Source organism: Tubulanus polymorphus, chromosome 5, assembly GCF_964204645.1.
Source record: "Tubulanus polymorphus chromosome 5, tnTubPoly1.2, whole genome shotgun sequence".
Classification (NCBI taxonomy): domain Eukaryota; kingdom Metazoa; phylum Nemertea; class Palaeonemertea; order Tubulaniformes; family Tubulanidae; genus Tubulanus; species Tubulanus polymorphus.
Window position 1 is genome coordinate 24219889 of NC_134029.1, and position 14448 is coordinate 24234336.

At 41.8% G+C, this 14448-nt stretch overlaps 1 protein-coding gene across 1 annotated transcript; it reads left to right on the forward strand.

Annotated features, from left to right (window-relative positions):
* The first annotated feature begins 13416 nt into the window (after positions 1 to 13416).
* Positions 13417 to 14335, forward strand: LOC141905991 (cytochrome b-c1 complex subunit 8-like). The gene is made up of 3 exons (XM_074795127.1): positions 13417 to 13521; positions 13665 to 13821; positions 14088 to 14335. The coding sequence occupies exons 2-3, from the start codon at positions 13665 to 13667 to the stop codon at positions 14180 to 14182; spliced, it is 252 nt and encodes an 83-aa protein (XP_074651228.1). The 5' UTR covers positions 13417 to 13521; the 3' UTR covers positions 14183 to 14335.
* The last annotated feature ends 113 nt before the right edge of the window (positions 14336 to 14448 follow it).

Consider the following 14448-nt stretch of genomic DNA (forward strand, 5'->3'; position numbering starts at 1 on the left):
ATTCTGTTGAAATTGTTATTTTCTGTTCATCCTCAGCTTCGGCGTTGATCAATTGCTCTCTGAATTTCAGTGAACTAATCGATACAGCACCCCCTAGAGGAATATCATTGAACTACGCTATCAATACAGCACCCCCTACAGGAATATCAGTGAACTACACCATCAGTACAGCGGCCCCCTACAGGAATATCAATATCCTACAACTTAAATACAGCACCCCCTAGAGGAATATCAGTGAAACCCTATCGATAGCACCCCCTAGACGTATTTCAGTGAACTACACTATCAATACAGCACCCCCTAGAGGAATATCATTAAACTACACTATCAATACAGCACCCCCTAGAGGTATTTCAGTGAACTACACCATCAGTACATCACCCCCTAGAGGAATATCAGTGAACTACACTATCAATACAACACCCCCTAGAGGTATTTCAGTGAACTACACTATCAATACAACACCCCCTAGAGGTATTTCATTGAACTACACTATCAATACAGCACCCCCTAGAGGAATATCATTGAACTACACTATCAATACAGCACCCCCTAGAGGTATTTCAGTGAACTACACCATCAGTACATCACCCCCTAGAGGAATATCAGTGAACTACACTATCAATACAGAACCACCTAGAGGAATATCAGTGAACTACACAATCAATACAGCACCCCCTAGAGGTATTTCAGTGAACTACACTATCAATACAACACCCCCTAGAGGTATTTCAGTGAACTACACTATCAATACAGCACCCCCTAGAGGTATTTCAGTGAACTACACTATCAATACAACACCACCTAGAGGAATATCAGTGAAACACTATCGATAGCACCCCCTAGAGGTATTTCGGTGAACTACACTATCAATACAGCACCCCCTAGAGGAATATCAGTGAACTACACTATCAATACAGCACCCCCTAGAGGTATTTCAGTGAATGACACTATCATACAGCACCCCCTAGAGGAATATCAGTGAACTACACTATCAATACAGAACCACCTAGAGGAATATCAGTGAACTACACTATCAATACAGCACCCCCTAGAGGTATTTCAGTGAATGACAATATCATACAGCATCCCCTAGAGGAATATCAGTGTACTACACTATCAATACAGCACCCCCTAGAGGTATTTCAGTGAACTACACTATCAATACAGCACCCCCTAGAGGTATTTCGGTGAACTACACCATCAATACAGCACCCCCTAGAGGAATATCAGTGAACTAAACTATCAATACAGCACCCCCTAGAGGTATTTCGGTGAACTACACCATCAGTACACCACCCCCTAGAGGAATATCAGTGAACTACACTATCAATACAGCACCCCCTAGAGGTATTTCAGTGATTTACACCATCAGTACATCACCCCCTAGAGGAATATCAGTGAACTACACTATCAATACAGAACCACCTAGAGGAATATCAGTGAACTACACAATCAATACAGCACCCCCTAGAGGTATTTCAGTGAACTACACTATCAATACAATACCCCCTAGAGGTATTTCAGTGAACTACACTATCAATACAGCACCCCCTAGATGAATATCAGTGAACTACACTATCAATACAACACCCCCTAGAGGTATTTCAGTGAACTACACTATCAATACAACACCCCCTAGAGGTATTTCAGTGAACTACACTATCAATACAGCACCCCCTAGAGGAATATCAGTGAACTACACTATCAATACAGAACCACCTAGAGGAATATCAGTGAACTACACTATTAATGCAGCACCCCCTAGAGGAATATCATTGAACTACACTATCAATACAGAACCCCCTAGAGGAATATCAGTGAAACACTATCAATGGCACCCCCTAGAGGTATTTCAGTGAACTACACCATCAATACAGCACCCCCTAGAGGAATATCAGTGAACTACACAATCAATACAGCACCCCCTAGAGGTATTTCAGTGAACTACACTATCAATACAACACCCCCTAGAGGTATTTCAGTGAACTACACCATTAATACAGCACCCCCTAGAGGAATATCAGTGAACTACACAATCAATACAGCACCCCCTAGAGGTATTTCAGTGAACTACACCATCAGTACATCACCCCCTAGAGGAATATCAGTGAACTACACTATCAACACAGAACCACCTAGAGGAATATCAGTGAACTACACAATCAATACAGCACCCCCTAGAGGTATTTCAGTGAACTACACTATCAATACAACACCCCCTAGAGGTATTTCAGTGAACTACACTATCAATACAGCACCCCCTAGATGAATATCAGTGAACTACACTATCAATACAACACCCCCTAGAGGTATTTCAGTGAACTACACTATCGACACATCCCCTAGAGGAATATCAGTGAACTACACTATCAATACAGCACCCCCTAGAGGTATTTCAGTGAACTACACTATCAATACAACACCCCCTAGAGGTATTTCAGTGAACTACACTATCAATACAGCACCCCCTAGAGGAATATCATTGAACTACACTATCAATACAGAACCACCTAGAGGAATATCAGTGAAACACTATCAATGGCACCCCCTAGAGGTATTTCAGTGAACTACACCATTAATACAGCACCCCCTAGAGGAATATCAGTGAACTACACTATCAATACAGAACCACCTAGAGGAATATCAGTGAAACACTATCGATAGCACCCCCTAGAGGTATTTCGGTGAACTACACTATCAATACAGCACCCCCTAGAGGAATATCAGTTAACTACACTATCAATACAGCACCCCCTAGAGGAATATCAGTGAAACACTATCGATAGCACCCCCTAGAGGTATTTCGGTGAACTACACCATCAATACAGCACCCCCTAGAGGAATATCAGTGAACTACACTATCAATTGAGAACCACCTAGAGGAATATCAGTGAACTACACTATCAATACAGAACCACCTAGAGGAATATCAATGAACTACACTATCAACACAGCACCCCCTAGAGGAATATCAGTGAACTACACTATCAATACAGAACCACCTAGAGGAATATCAGTGAACTACACTATCAACACAGCACCCCCTAGAGGAATATCAGTGAACTATACTATCGATAGCACCCCCTAGAGGTATTTCGGTGAAACACTATCAATGGCACCCCCTAGAGGTATTTCAGTGAACTACGTACCATCAATACAGCACCCCCTAGAGGAATATCAGTGAACTAAACTATCAATATAGCACCCCCTAGAGGAATATCATTGAACTACACTATCAATACAGCAACTCCTAGAGGAATATCGGTGAACTACACCATCAATACAGCACCCCCTAGAGGAATATCACTGAACTACACTATCAATACAGAACCACCTAGAGGAATATCAGTGAAACACTATCGATAGCACCCCCTAGAGGTATTTCAGTGAACTACGTACCATCAATACAGCACCCCGTAGAGGAATATCAGTGAACTACACTATCAATACAGAACCACCTAGAGGAATATCAGTGAACTACACCATCAACACAGCACCCCCTAGAGGAATATCAGTGAACTTCACTATTAATGCAGCACCCCCTAGAAGAATATCAGTGAACTTAGAGGAATATCAGTGAATTACGTTATCAATACAGCACCCCCTAGAGGTATTTCAGTGAACTACACTATCGACACATCCCCTAGAGGAATTTCAGTGAACTATACACAGAAATGAGTGTTATCGATTCATTCCTGGTGATGTGGATACGAACAGGTCCTAGGTTCAAATCCACAGATACTGATGTTTGGTGATTGCTAAAAAGGGGTTCTGTTTTTAAGATCTATCCATTTCGAATTGTCCAAAACTTGGTTTAAATGAGCAACGTAATTATTTATCTAACGTTATTGAAATTAAATAGAAACGACTGTAGTTATTGACACCGGTTTCTGATGGAATTGTGTACCTTGAAATTCTGGGCTAAACAGTCGTTTCTAAATAAGTTCAAAAACGTTAGACGAATAATTACGTTGCCTAATTAACGAGTTTAAAAGTAATTTGAATATTTTTTGAATTCATAGATATACCTAGGATACTAAATATTTTTATTTCGGGAGGTTTTTGTATCTCTAATTGGGGTCCAAAGGGTTTTTTGATAATTGACTCCCATCTATTGGATTTTCAGTGAACTATAATCTCAATAGATGCTTTGTTAAGAATCCGTATAGATTTTCATGAATGGCAGATAGGAATGTTACTCTGGCAGTCGAGGGATCTTGCGATAATCTAATCGTTGTGTAGTTAGATAAATTATAGATATTTCATTAAAACAGTCAATGGTTTAGTGTTTCTACTGACATGAATGATTTTCGAATGAAAAATTAAACCGTGTTCTTTTAAAACCACGTAAAAAGAGACACAGTATCAGTAATTACTGGATTCGAACCCTGGACACCCCTGTACATCCTCTATTCAGCATCAAGGCCATTCTGAATCAGCGACAGTAATAACTGTGTTCGAACCCTGGACACCCCTGTTCATCCTTTATTCAGCATCAAGGCCATTCTGAATCAGTGTCAGTAATTACTGGGTTCAAACCCGGGAAACCCCTGTACATCCTCTATTCAGCTTTGATTTGGAGATGCTGAATACGCATTGTACAGTGGTGTCCCGGGTTCGAACCCAGATACTGATTCAGAGTGCGGGTCCTGAATAGAGGTACTGGGGTTCCGACCGTACGTTGCTGCCGCTATGCTCATCGTTAGTGGGATTTTCATACACTAACGCAAGTTAACTCTGGCATGCTAGGGATAATGGCAACAACTCGATTGCCAGAGTTGACTTACATTAGTGTATGAAAATCCCGCTAACGATGAGCATAGCGGCAGCACCATACGGTCGGGACCCCAGTACCTCTATTCAGGACCCGCACTCTGAATCAGTATCTGGGTTCGAACCCGGGACACCACTGTACAATGCCTATTCAGCGTCTCCAAATCAGTGTCAGTTAAGACAGGGTTCGAACCCGGGACACCCCCTGTACATTGTCAATTCAGACTCTGAATTCGTACCCTGGACACCCTAGTACATCCTCTACTCAGCATCAGGACCACTCTGAATCAGTGTCAGTAATTACTGGGTTCGAACTCTGGACATCCCTGTACATCCTCTATTCAACATCAGGACCACTCTGTGAATCAGTGTCAGTAATTACAGGATTCGAACTCTGGACATCCGCTCAGTTTAGGATAAGATAAGATAAGATAAGATAAGATATTTATTTCACTCCAACCATAAGAATGGTACGTGGAGGCAAGATTGAATACAAAATATGAAATATAAAAATTTACAAAACATGAACAGAATTATATACATACATACAGACAAAACAAAATAGGAATTAACAAAATTTAAAATCTAATTTTTCAGTAAAACTATTTACAGACAAAGCATGTACAGAGATTGAATTATATACAGCAAGATATATCACACGTATATAAACAATTCATTGGAGGGATTTGTATAAACTTATACCTAACTGGATGAATTTAGCTATTCGTGGGGTATGATTCCTTAATATTTCTAGGTTTCTGGACATACTTAAATGGATGGAATTATCACGCAGATCGCTTAGCAAAGTGCAGTCATAAATGAAGTGAAGCTCATCGCCTACGGTTAATAATGAAAAATGGAAAAAATGATCTTCAACCTTGTAATATAGCAATTTCCAAAATCTTGATGTATTAAATTAGGCAGCCAGAAATATTCACTCAATCAGTCGCTTGCTGGTTCAGACTGAATGGAAGATTGTTTGAATGAACCGGAACCAAATTTCCAATTATGTACTTCGATTTAAAAAAGAAAATTCTGTAAATTAGACCGCCGATCACACAACTATATCTGTACTTCGATTTCCGATTTCAAACCCCCTGTTTCGCTCCCGGCAGGTGTGGTGGGTCTGTAAGGGACACTCAATCAAAAAATCCAACGAAATCTACAAACCAAATAAACAACAGGGACAATCCCTATTTTAAGATCCAAAAAAAAAATAAAAAAAATAATGATGCTATGATCGCCATCTATTGGATTTTGGCAGAACCGACTAGAAAGCTCTTACTTGTCTCATCGACTCTTCTTCAGTGCGTTAAAATGACATCTGTATTCAGCATCAGGACACTGTGAATCAGTATCAGTAATTACAGGATTCGAACCCTGGACACCCCTGTACATCCTCTATTCAGCATCAGGACCACTCTGAATCAGTGTCAGTAATTACTGGGTTCGAACCCTGGACGCCCCTGTACATCCTCTATTCAGCATCAGGACCACTCTGAATCAGTGTCAGTAATTACTGGGTTCGAAACCGGGACATCCGCTTAGTTTGATAATGCTATGATCGCCATCTATTGGATTTTGGCAGAACCGACTAGATACCTCTTACTTGTCTCACCGACTTTTCATCAGTGCGTTGAAATCACACTTGCCATCTGGTGGATTTCTATGACACTACAGTCTAATGATGGTTATATCCACCAGATGGCGAGAGTAATTTTAAAGGATTAAAGAAGAGTCTTTGAGACAAGTAAGAGCTGTCTAGTCAGTTCAGGCAAATTCCAATAGATGGCGATAACGTTAGAAAACCTTGATATCCCTCCCGTCGGGTACTTGTACATCCTCTATTCAGCATCAGGACCACTCTGAATCAGTGTCAGTAATTACTGGGTTCGAAACCGGGACATCCGCTTAGTTTGATAATGCTATGATCGCCATCTATTGGATTTTGGCAGAACCGACTAGATAGCTCTTACTTGTCTCACCGACTCTTCTTCAGTGCATTGAAATCACACTTGCCATCTGGTGGATTTCTATGACACTACAGTCTAATGATGGTTATATCCACCAGATGGCGAGAGTAATTTTAAAGGATTAAAGAAGAGTCTTTGAGACAAGTAAGAGCTGTCTAGTCAGTTCAGGCAAATTCCACTAGATGGCGATAACGGTAGAAAACCTTGATATCCCTCCCGTCGGGCACCCCTGTACATCCTCTATTCAGCATCAGTACCACTCTGCATCAGTATCAGTGATTACTGGTTTCGAACCCGGGACATCCGCTTAGTTTAATTATGATGCTATGATCGCCATCTATTGGATTTTGGCAGAACCGACTAGATAGCTCTTACTTGTCTCACCGACTCTTCTTCGGTGCGTTGAAATCACACTTGCCATCTGGTGGATTTCTATGACACTACAGTCTAATGATGGTTATATCCACCAGATGGCGAAAATCATTTTAAAGGATTAAAGAAGAGTCGGTGAGACAAGTAAGAGCTGTCTAGTCAGTTCAGGCAAATTCCAATAGATGGCGAAAACGTTAGAAAATCTTGATATCCCTCCCGTCGGGCACCCCTGTACATCCTCTATTCAGCATCAGGACCACTCTGCATCAGTATCAGTGATTACTGGGTTCGAACCCTGGACACCCCTGTACATCCTCTATTCAGCATCAGGTCCACTCTGAATCAGTGTCAGTAATTACTGGGTTCGAAACCGGGACATCTGCTTAGTTTGATAATGCTATGATCGCCATCTATTGGATTTTGGCAGAACCGACTAGATAGCTCTTACTTGTCTCACCGACTCTTCTTCAGTGCGTTGAAATCACACTTGCCATCTGGTGGATTTCTATGACACTACAGTCTAATGATGGTTATATCCACCAGATGGCGAGAGTGATTTTAACGGATTAAAGAAGAGTCAGTGAGACCACTAAGAGCTGTCAAGTCAGTTCAGGCAAATTCCAATAGATGGCGATAACGGTAGAAAACCTTGATATTCCTCCCGTCGGGTACCCCTGTACATCCTCTATTCAGCATCAGTACCACTCTGCATCAGTATCAGTGATTACTGGTTTCGAACCCTGGACATCCGCTTAGTTTAATTATGATGCTATGATCGCCATCTATTGGATTTTGGCAGAACCGACTAGATAGCTCTTACTTGTCTCACCGACTCTTCTTCGGTGCGTTGAAATCACACTTGCCATCTGGTGGATTTCTATGACACTACAGTCTAATGATGGTTATATCCACCAGATGGCGAAAATCATTTTAAAGGATTAAAGAAGAGTCGGTGAGACAAGTAAGAGCTGTCTAGTCAGTTCAGGCAAATTCCAATAGATGGCGATAACGTTAGAAAATCTTGATATCCCTCCCGTCGGGCACCCCTGCACATCCTCTATTCAGCATCAGGACCACTCTGCATCAGTATCAGTGATTACTGGGTTCGAACCCTGGACACCCCTGTACATCCTCTATTCAGCATCAGGACCACTCTGAATCAGTGTCAGTAATTACTGGGTTCGAAACCGGGACATCTGCTTAGTTTGATAATGCTATGATCGCCATCTATTGGATTTTGGATGAACTGACTAGATGCTCTCATTTGTCTCACCGACTCTTCTTCGGTGCGTTGAAATCACACTCGCCATCTGGTGGATTTCTATGACACTACAGTCTAATGATGGTTATATCCACCAGATGGCGAAAATCATTTTAAAGGATTAAAGAAGAGTCGGTGAGACAAGTAAGAGCTGTCTAGTCAGTTCAGGCAAATTCCAATAGATGGCGATAACGTTGGAAAATCTTGATATCCCTCCCGTCGGGCACCCCTGTACATCCTCTATTCAGCATCAGGACCACTCTGCATCAGTATCAGTGATTACTGGGTTCGAACCCTGGACACCCCTGTACATCCTCTATTCAGCATCAGGACCACTCTGAATCAGTGTCAGTAATTACTGGGTTCGAAACCGGGACATCCGCTTAGTTTGATAATGCTATGATCGCCATCTATTGGATTTTGGCAGAACCGACTAGATAGCTCTTACTTGTCTCACCGACTCTTCTTCAGTGCGTTGAAATCACACTTGCCATCAGGTGGATTTCTATGACACTACAGTCTAATGATGGTTATATCCACCAGATGGCGAGAGTGATTTTAACGGATTAAAGAAGAGTCAGTGAGACCACTAAGAGCTGTCAAGTCAGTTCAGGCAAATTCCAATAGATGGCGATAACGGTAGAAAACCTTGATATTCCTCCCGTCGGGTACCCCTGTACATCCTCTATTCAGCATCAGTACCACTCTGCATCAGTATCAGTGATTACTGGTTTCGAACCCTGGACATCCGCTTAGTTTAATTATGATGCTATGATCGCCATCTATTGGATTTTGGCAGAACCGACTAGATAGCTCTTACTTGTCTCACCGACTCTTCTTCGGTGCGTTGAAATCACACTTGCCATCTGGTGGATTTCTATGACACTACAGTCTAATGATGGTTATATCCACCAGATTGCGAAAATCATTTTAAAGGATTAAAGAAGAGTCGGTGAGACAAGTAAGAGCTGTCTAGTCAGTTCAGGCAAATTCCAATAGATGGCGATAACGTTAGAAAATCTTGATATCCCTCCCGTCGGGCACCCCTGCACATCCAGCATCAGGACCACTCTGCATCAGTATCAGTGATTACTGGGTTCGCACCCTGGACACCCCTGTACATCCTCTATTCAGCATCAGGACCACTCTGAATCAGTGTCAGTAATTACTGGGTTCGAAACCGGGACATCTGCTTAGTTTGATAATGCTATGATCGCCATCTATTGGATTTTGGATGAACTGACTAGATGCTCTCATTTGTCTCACCGACTCTTCTTCGGTGCGTTGAAATCACACTCGCCATCTGGTGGATTTCTATGACACTACAGTCTAATGATGGTTATATCCACCAGATGGCGAAAATCATTTTAAAGGATTAAAGAAGAGTCGGTGAGACAAGTAAGAGCTGTCTAGTCAGTTCAGGCAAATTCCAATAGATGGCGATAACGTTAGAAAATCTTGATATCCCTCCCGTCGGGCACCCCTGCACATCCTCTATTCAGCATCAGGACCACTCTGCATCAGTATCAGTGATTACTGGGTTCGAACCCTGGACACCCCTGTACATCCTCTATTCAGCATCAGGACCACTCTGAATCAGTGTCAGTAATTACTGGGTTCGAAACCGGGACATCCGCTTAGTTTGATAATGCTATGATCGCCATCTATTGGATTTTGGCAGAACCGACTAGATAGCTCTTACTTGTCTCACCGACTCTTCTTCAGTGCGTTGAAATCACACTTGCCATCTGGTGGATTTCTATGACACTACAGTCTAATGATGGTTATATCCACCAGATGGCGAGAGTGATTTTAACGGATTAAAGAAGAGTCAGTGAGACCACTAAGAGCTTTCAAGTCAGTTCAGGCAAATTCCAATAGATGGCGATAACGGTAGAAAACCTTGATATTCCTCCCGTCGGGTACCCCTGTACATCCTCTATTCAGCATCAGTACCACTCTGCATCAGTATCAGTGATTACTGGTTTCGAACCCTGGACATCCGCTTAGTTTAATTATGATGCTATGATCGCCATCTATTGGATTTTGGCAGAACCGACTAGATAGCTCTTACTTGTCTCACCGACTCTTCTTCGGTGCGTTGAAATCACACTTGCCATCTGGTGGATTTCTATGACACTACAGTCTAATGATGGTTATATCCACCAGATGGCGAAAATCATTTTAAAGGATTAAAGAAGAGTCGGTGAGACAAGTAAGAGCTGTCTAGTCAGTTCAGGCAAATTCCAATAGATGGCGATAACGTTAGAAAATCTTGATATCCCTCCCGTCGGGCACCCCTGCACATCCTCTATTCAGCATCAGGACCACTCTGCATCAGTATCAGTGATTACTGGGTTCGAACCCTGGACACCCCTGTACATCCTCTATTCAGCATCAGGACCACTCTGAATCAGTGTCAGTAATTACTGGGTTCGAAACCGGGACATCTGCTTAGTTTGATAATGCTATGATCGCCATCTATTGGATTTTGGATGAACTGACTAGATGCTCTCATTTGTCTCACCGACTCTTCTTCGGTGCGTTGAAATCACACTCGCCATCTGGTGGATTTCTATGACACTACAGTCTAATGATGGTTATATCCACCAGATGGCGAAAATCATTTTAAAGGATTAAAGAAGAGTCGGTGAGACAAGTAAGAGCTGTCTAGTCAGTTCAGGCAAATTCCAATAGATGGCGATAACGTTAGAAAATCTTGATATCCCTCCCGTCGGGCACCCCTGCACATCCTCTATTCAGCATCAGGACCACTCTGCATCAGTATCAGTGATTACTGGGTTCGAACCCTGGACACCCCTGTACATCCTCTATTCAGCATCAGGACCACTCTGAATCAGTGTCAGTAATTACTGGGTTCGAAACCGGGACATCCGCTTAGTTTGATAATGCTATGATCGCCATCTATTGGATTTTGGCAGAACCGACTAGATAGCTCTTACTTGTCTCACCGACTCTTCTTCAGTGCGTTGAAATCACACTTGCCATCTGGTGGATTTCTATGACACTACAGTCTAATGATGGTTATATCCACCAGATGGCGAGAGTGATTTTAACGGATTAAAGAAGAGTCAGTGAGACCACTAAGAGCTGTCAAGTCAGTTCAGACAAATTCCAATAGATGGCGATAACGGTAGAAAACCTTGATATCCCTCCCGTCGGGTACCCTGTACATCCTCTATTCAGCATCAGTACCACTCTGCATCAGTATCAGTGATTACTGGTTTCGAACCCGGGACATCCGCTTAGTTGAATTATGATGCTATGATCGCCATCTATTGGATTTTGGCAGAACCGACTAGATAGCTCTTACTTGTCTCACCGACTCTTCTTCGGTGCGTTGAAATCACACTTGCCATCTGGTGGATTTCTATGACACTACAGTCTAATGATGGTTATATCCACCAGATGGCGAAAATCATTTTAAAGGATTAAAGAAGAGTCGGTGAGACAAGTAAGAGCTGTCTAGTCAGTTCAGGCAAATTCCAATAGATGGCGATAACGTTAGAAAATCTTGATATCCCTCCCGTCGGGCACCCCTGCACATCCTCTATTCAGCATCAGGACCACTCTGCATCAGTATCAGTGATTACTGGGTTCGAACCCTGGACACCCCTGTACATCCTCTATTCAGCATCAGGACCACTCTGAATCAGTGTCAGTAATTACTGGGTTCGAAACCGGGACATCCGCTTAGTTTGATAATGCTATGATCGCCATCTATTGGATTTTGGCAGAACCGACTAGATAGCTCTTACTTGTCTCACCGACTCTTCTTCAGTGCGTTGAAATCACACTTGCCATCAGGTGGATTTCTATGACACTACAGTCTAATGATGGTTATATCCACCAGATGGCGAGAGTGATTTTAACGGATTAAAGAAGAGTCAGTGAGACCACTAAGAGCTGTCAAGTCAGTTCAGACAAATTCCAATAGATGGCGATAACGGTAGAAAATATTGATATCCCTCCCGTCGGGCACCCTGTACATCCTCTATTCAGCATCAGGACCACTCTGCATCAGTGTCAATATTTATTGGGTTCGAACCTGGGACATCTGTACATCCTCTATTCAGCATCAATCTGAATGGCTTGTTTTCCAGTTGATTTCCGTGATATCTTATTCAGTTCAGGTTTCATACCATAAAACATGTCCACATGCTTTTGCCGTCCATATTAGAGCGACCTCGGGTCCAGTTTCAAGAAGATATTATTTGAATTCTTAACGGATTTAGTTTCTTCATTAACCCAGTTTGTTTTATCGAGTCTATAATCGTTTTTCGAGTGTCTATTGGGTGAATCCTTGTGGACAACGGTTGAATGATTCTGAAAAATGCATGATTTTAATTTAGGTTTTGGTCTCGTGTTTGATCGGGGGAGACTGGGGTGCTTCCTCGGTAATCTTATGAAATCTGATGTCCGGAAGCGATTTGAGCGCTCTCAGATACTTAAAGTTATTGAATAAAACATTTAGCGACTTTTCACATCAGTTTCGTCGATCGCGAGGTCATCGTCAAACTTCGACAGTCGGATTCGACAAGGTCAAGTGCGCCACAGGCTTCTCATTTCCAATCTACTGCGACAAATAAGAATTCCCCGACATTTTGTCAGATTTATTAATTTAATTTTTTTAATTTCGCTTGATGAGATTGTCACGTGTGTAGTTTCAGTGCAGTTTACAACGTTTGTGTAATATTTCTCAGAATCCGGCGCGCGATCGGAGTAGTCGGTACTTTTCACCACATAGTTTGACCGTGAGCTAACCCTGGCAAGTGAGTCGATAATTAGTTCACGTATTTACCGCTATCGTTATATCTAGGGGCAGCACCAGACGGTTTAAAATCTGCCATCCGCTATTCCTACTGTGGCATGCGAATTAAAGAGTTTGTTTTGGATAGGTAATTCCACAATGCTGAGGCTTTATTATTGAAGAAACTACTTTCAATAAAGAGTTTAAAGCCCTTTTCTCAGAAACTATTCTTAATTTTCGTATTTATTTTCATTAAACTAGCGGTCTCGTCCGTGTTTTACTGTTACCCTTGACCTCGGCAACCCGGAAGTTACTGAAGTGTTAAATAAGATTTTATTTGTGACGAAATCTATCTAACAACCACCAGGGTAAGTGTGAATTAAATGTGATCTGATTTTTCCTGAATTTGAAATGAATGTCGCTGTATTTATTCGGGGGTTTAGGGTTCATCTTACTTCAATCGCGACGATGTCTGAATATTTCAATCTAATTCAAATCAACTAAATTCCAGATGGGTCGAACTTTTGGAAATCTTGGAATAAAAGTGTACGGTATCGTGCAGTACAGTCTGTCACCGTTTGAGCAGAGAGCGTTCGCTGGTATCCTGAAAAACGGAATTCCCAACACGTTTAGACGTGTGAAGGGTCAAATATTTCGATTTATGCCGCGTAAGTATCTAATATCAGTCAATTTTCAGGACCATCCGGCATCTATTTTTACTATGAGCTTCGTAAAGACTTTATTACACGATGATATTCTGTTTGCGGAACCACGTGCACGGATGTTGGTTAAGATCTTATATCGCCTCGGGAGTTTAATCAGACATTAGACCAGTGGAACTGGTTCCATAAATATCTACTAAACTTAACTCATGATTTTACAGATTTAATAGAATTGTATTGTGTATTGTGTTTAGTTTATTGTGTATTTTCAGCTCTGGTCGTTGCGTATTTAGTTTATGATTGGGGAACGAAAGAGAACGCCCGATTCAGCCGTAAAGATCCGGCTGAATTCGCTAATGACTCGTGATTCACAGATCTAGGAATTAAATAATCATCATTTTGAAAGAAACATCGCAACAATACAATATGAGATAGAAACAACTAATCAATCAGTTTGAGTGTTTAGCGTGTGTGTAAATAGTTACAGCCATTTCAATAAACTAATTTTCTGTTGATGAAATTGTGGATTGTTGTTCTTACTGAAAATTTCTCTCAAAATATTCAGGCCTGATTCACTCTCTGCTCTAGTGCAGTATCTATGATGAAAAGGCTTGTGTTTAGGATACTTGGGAG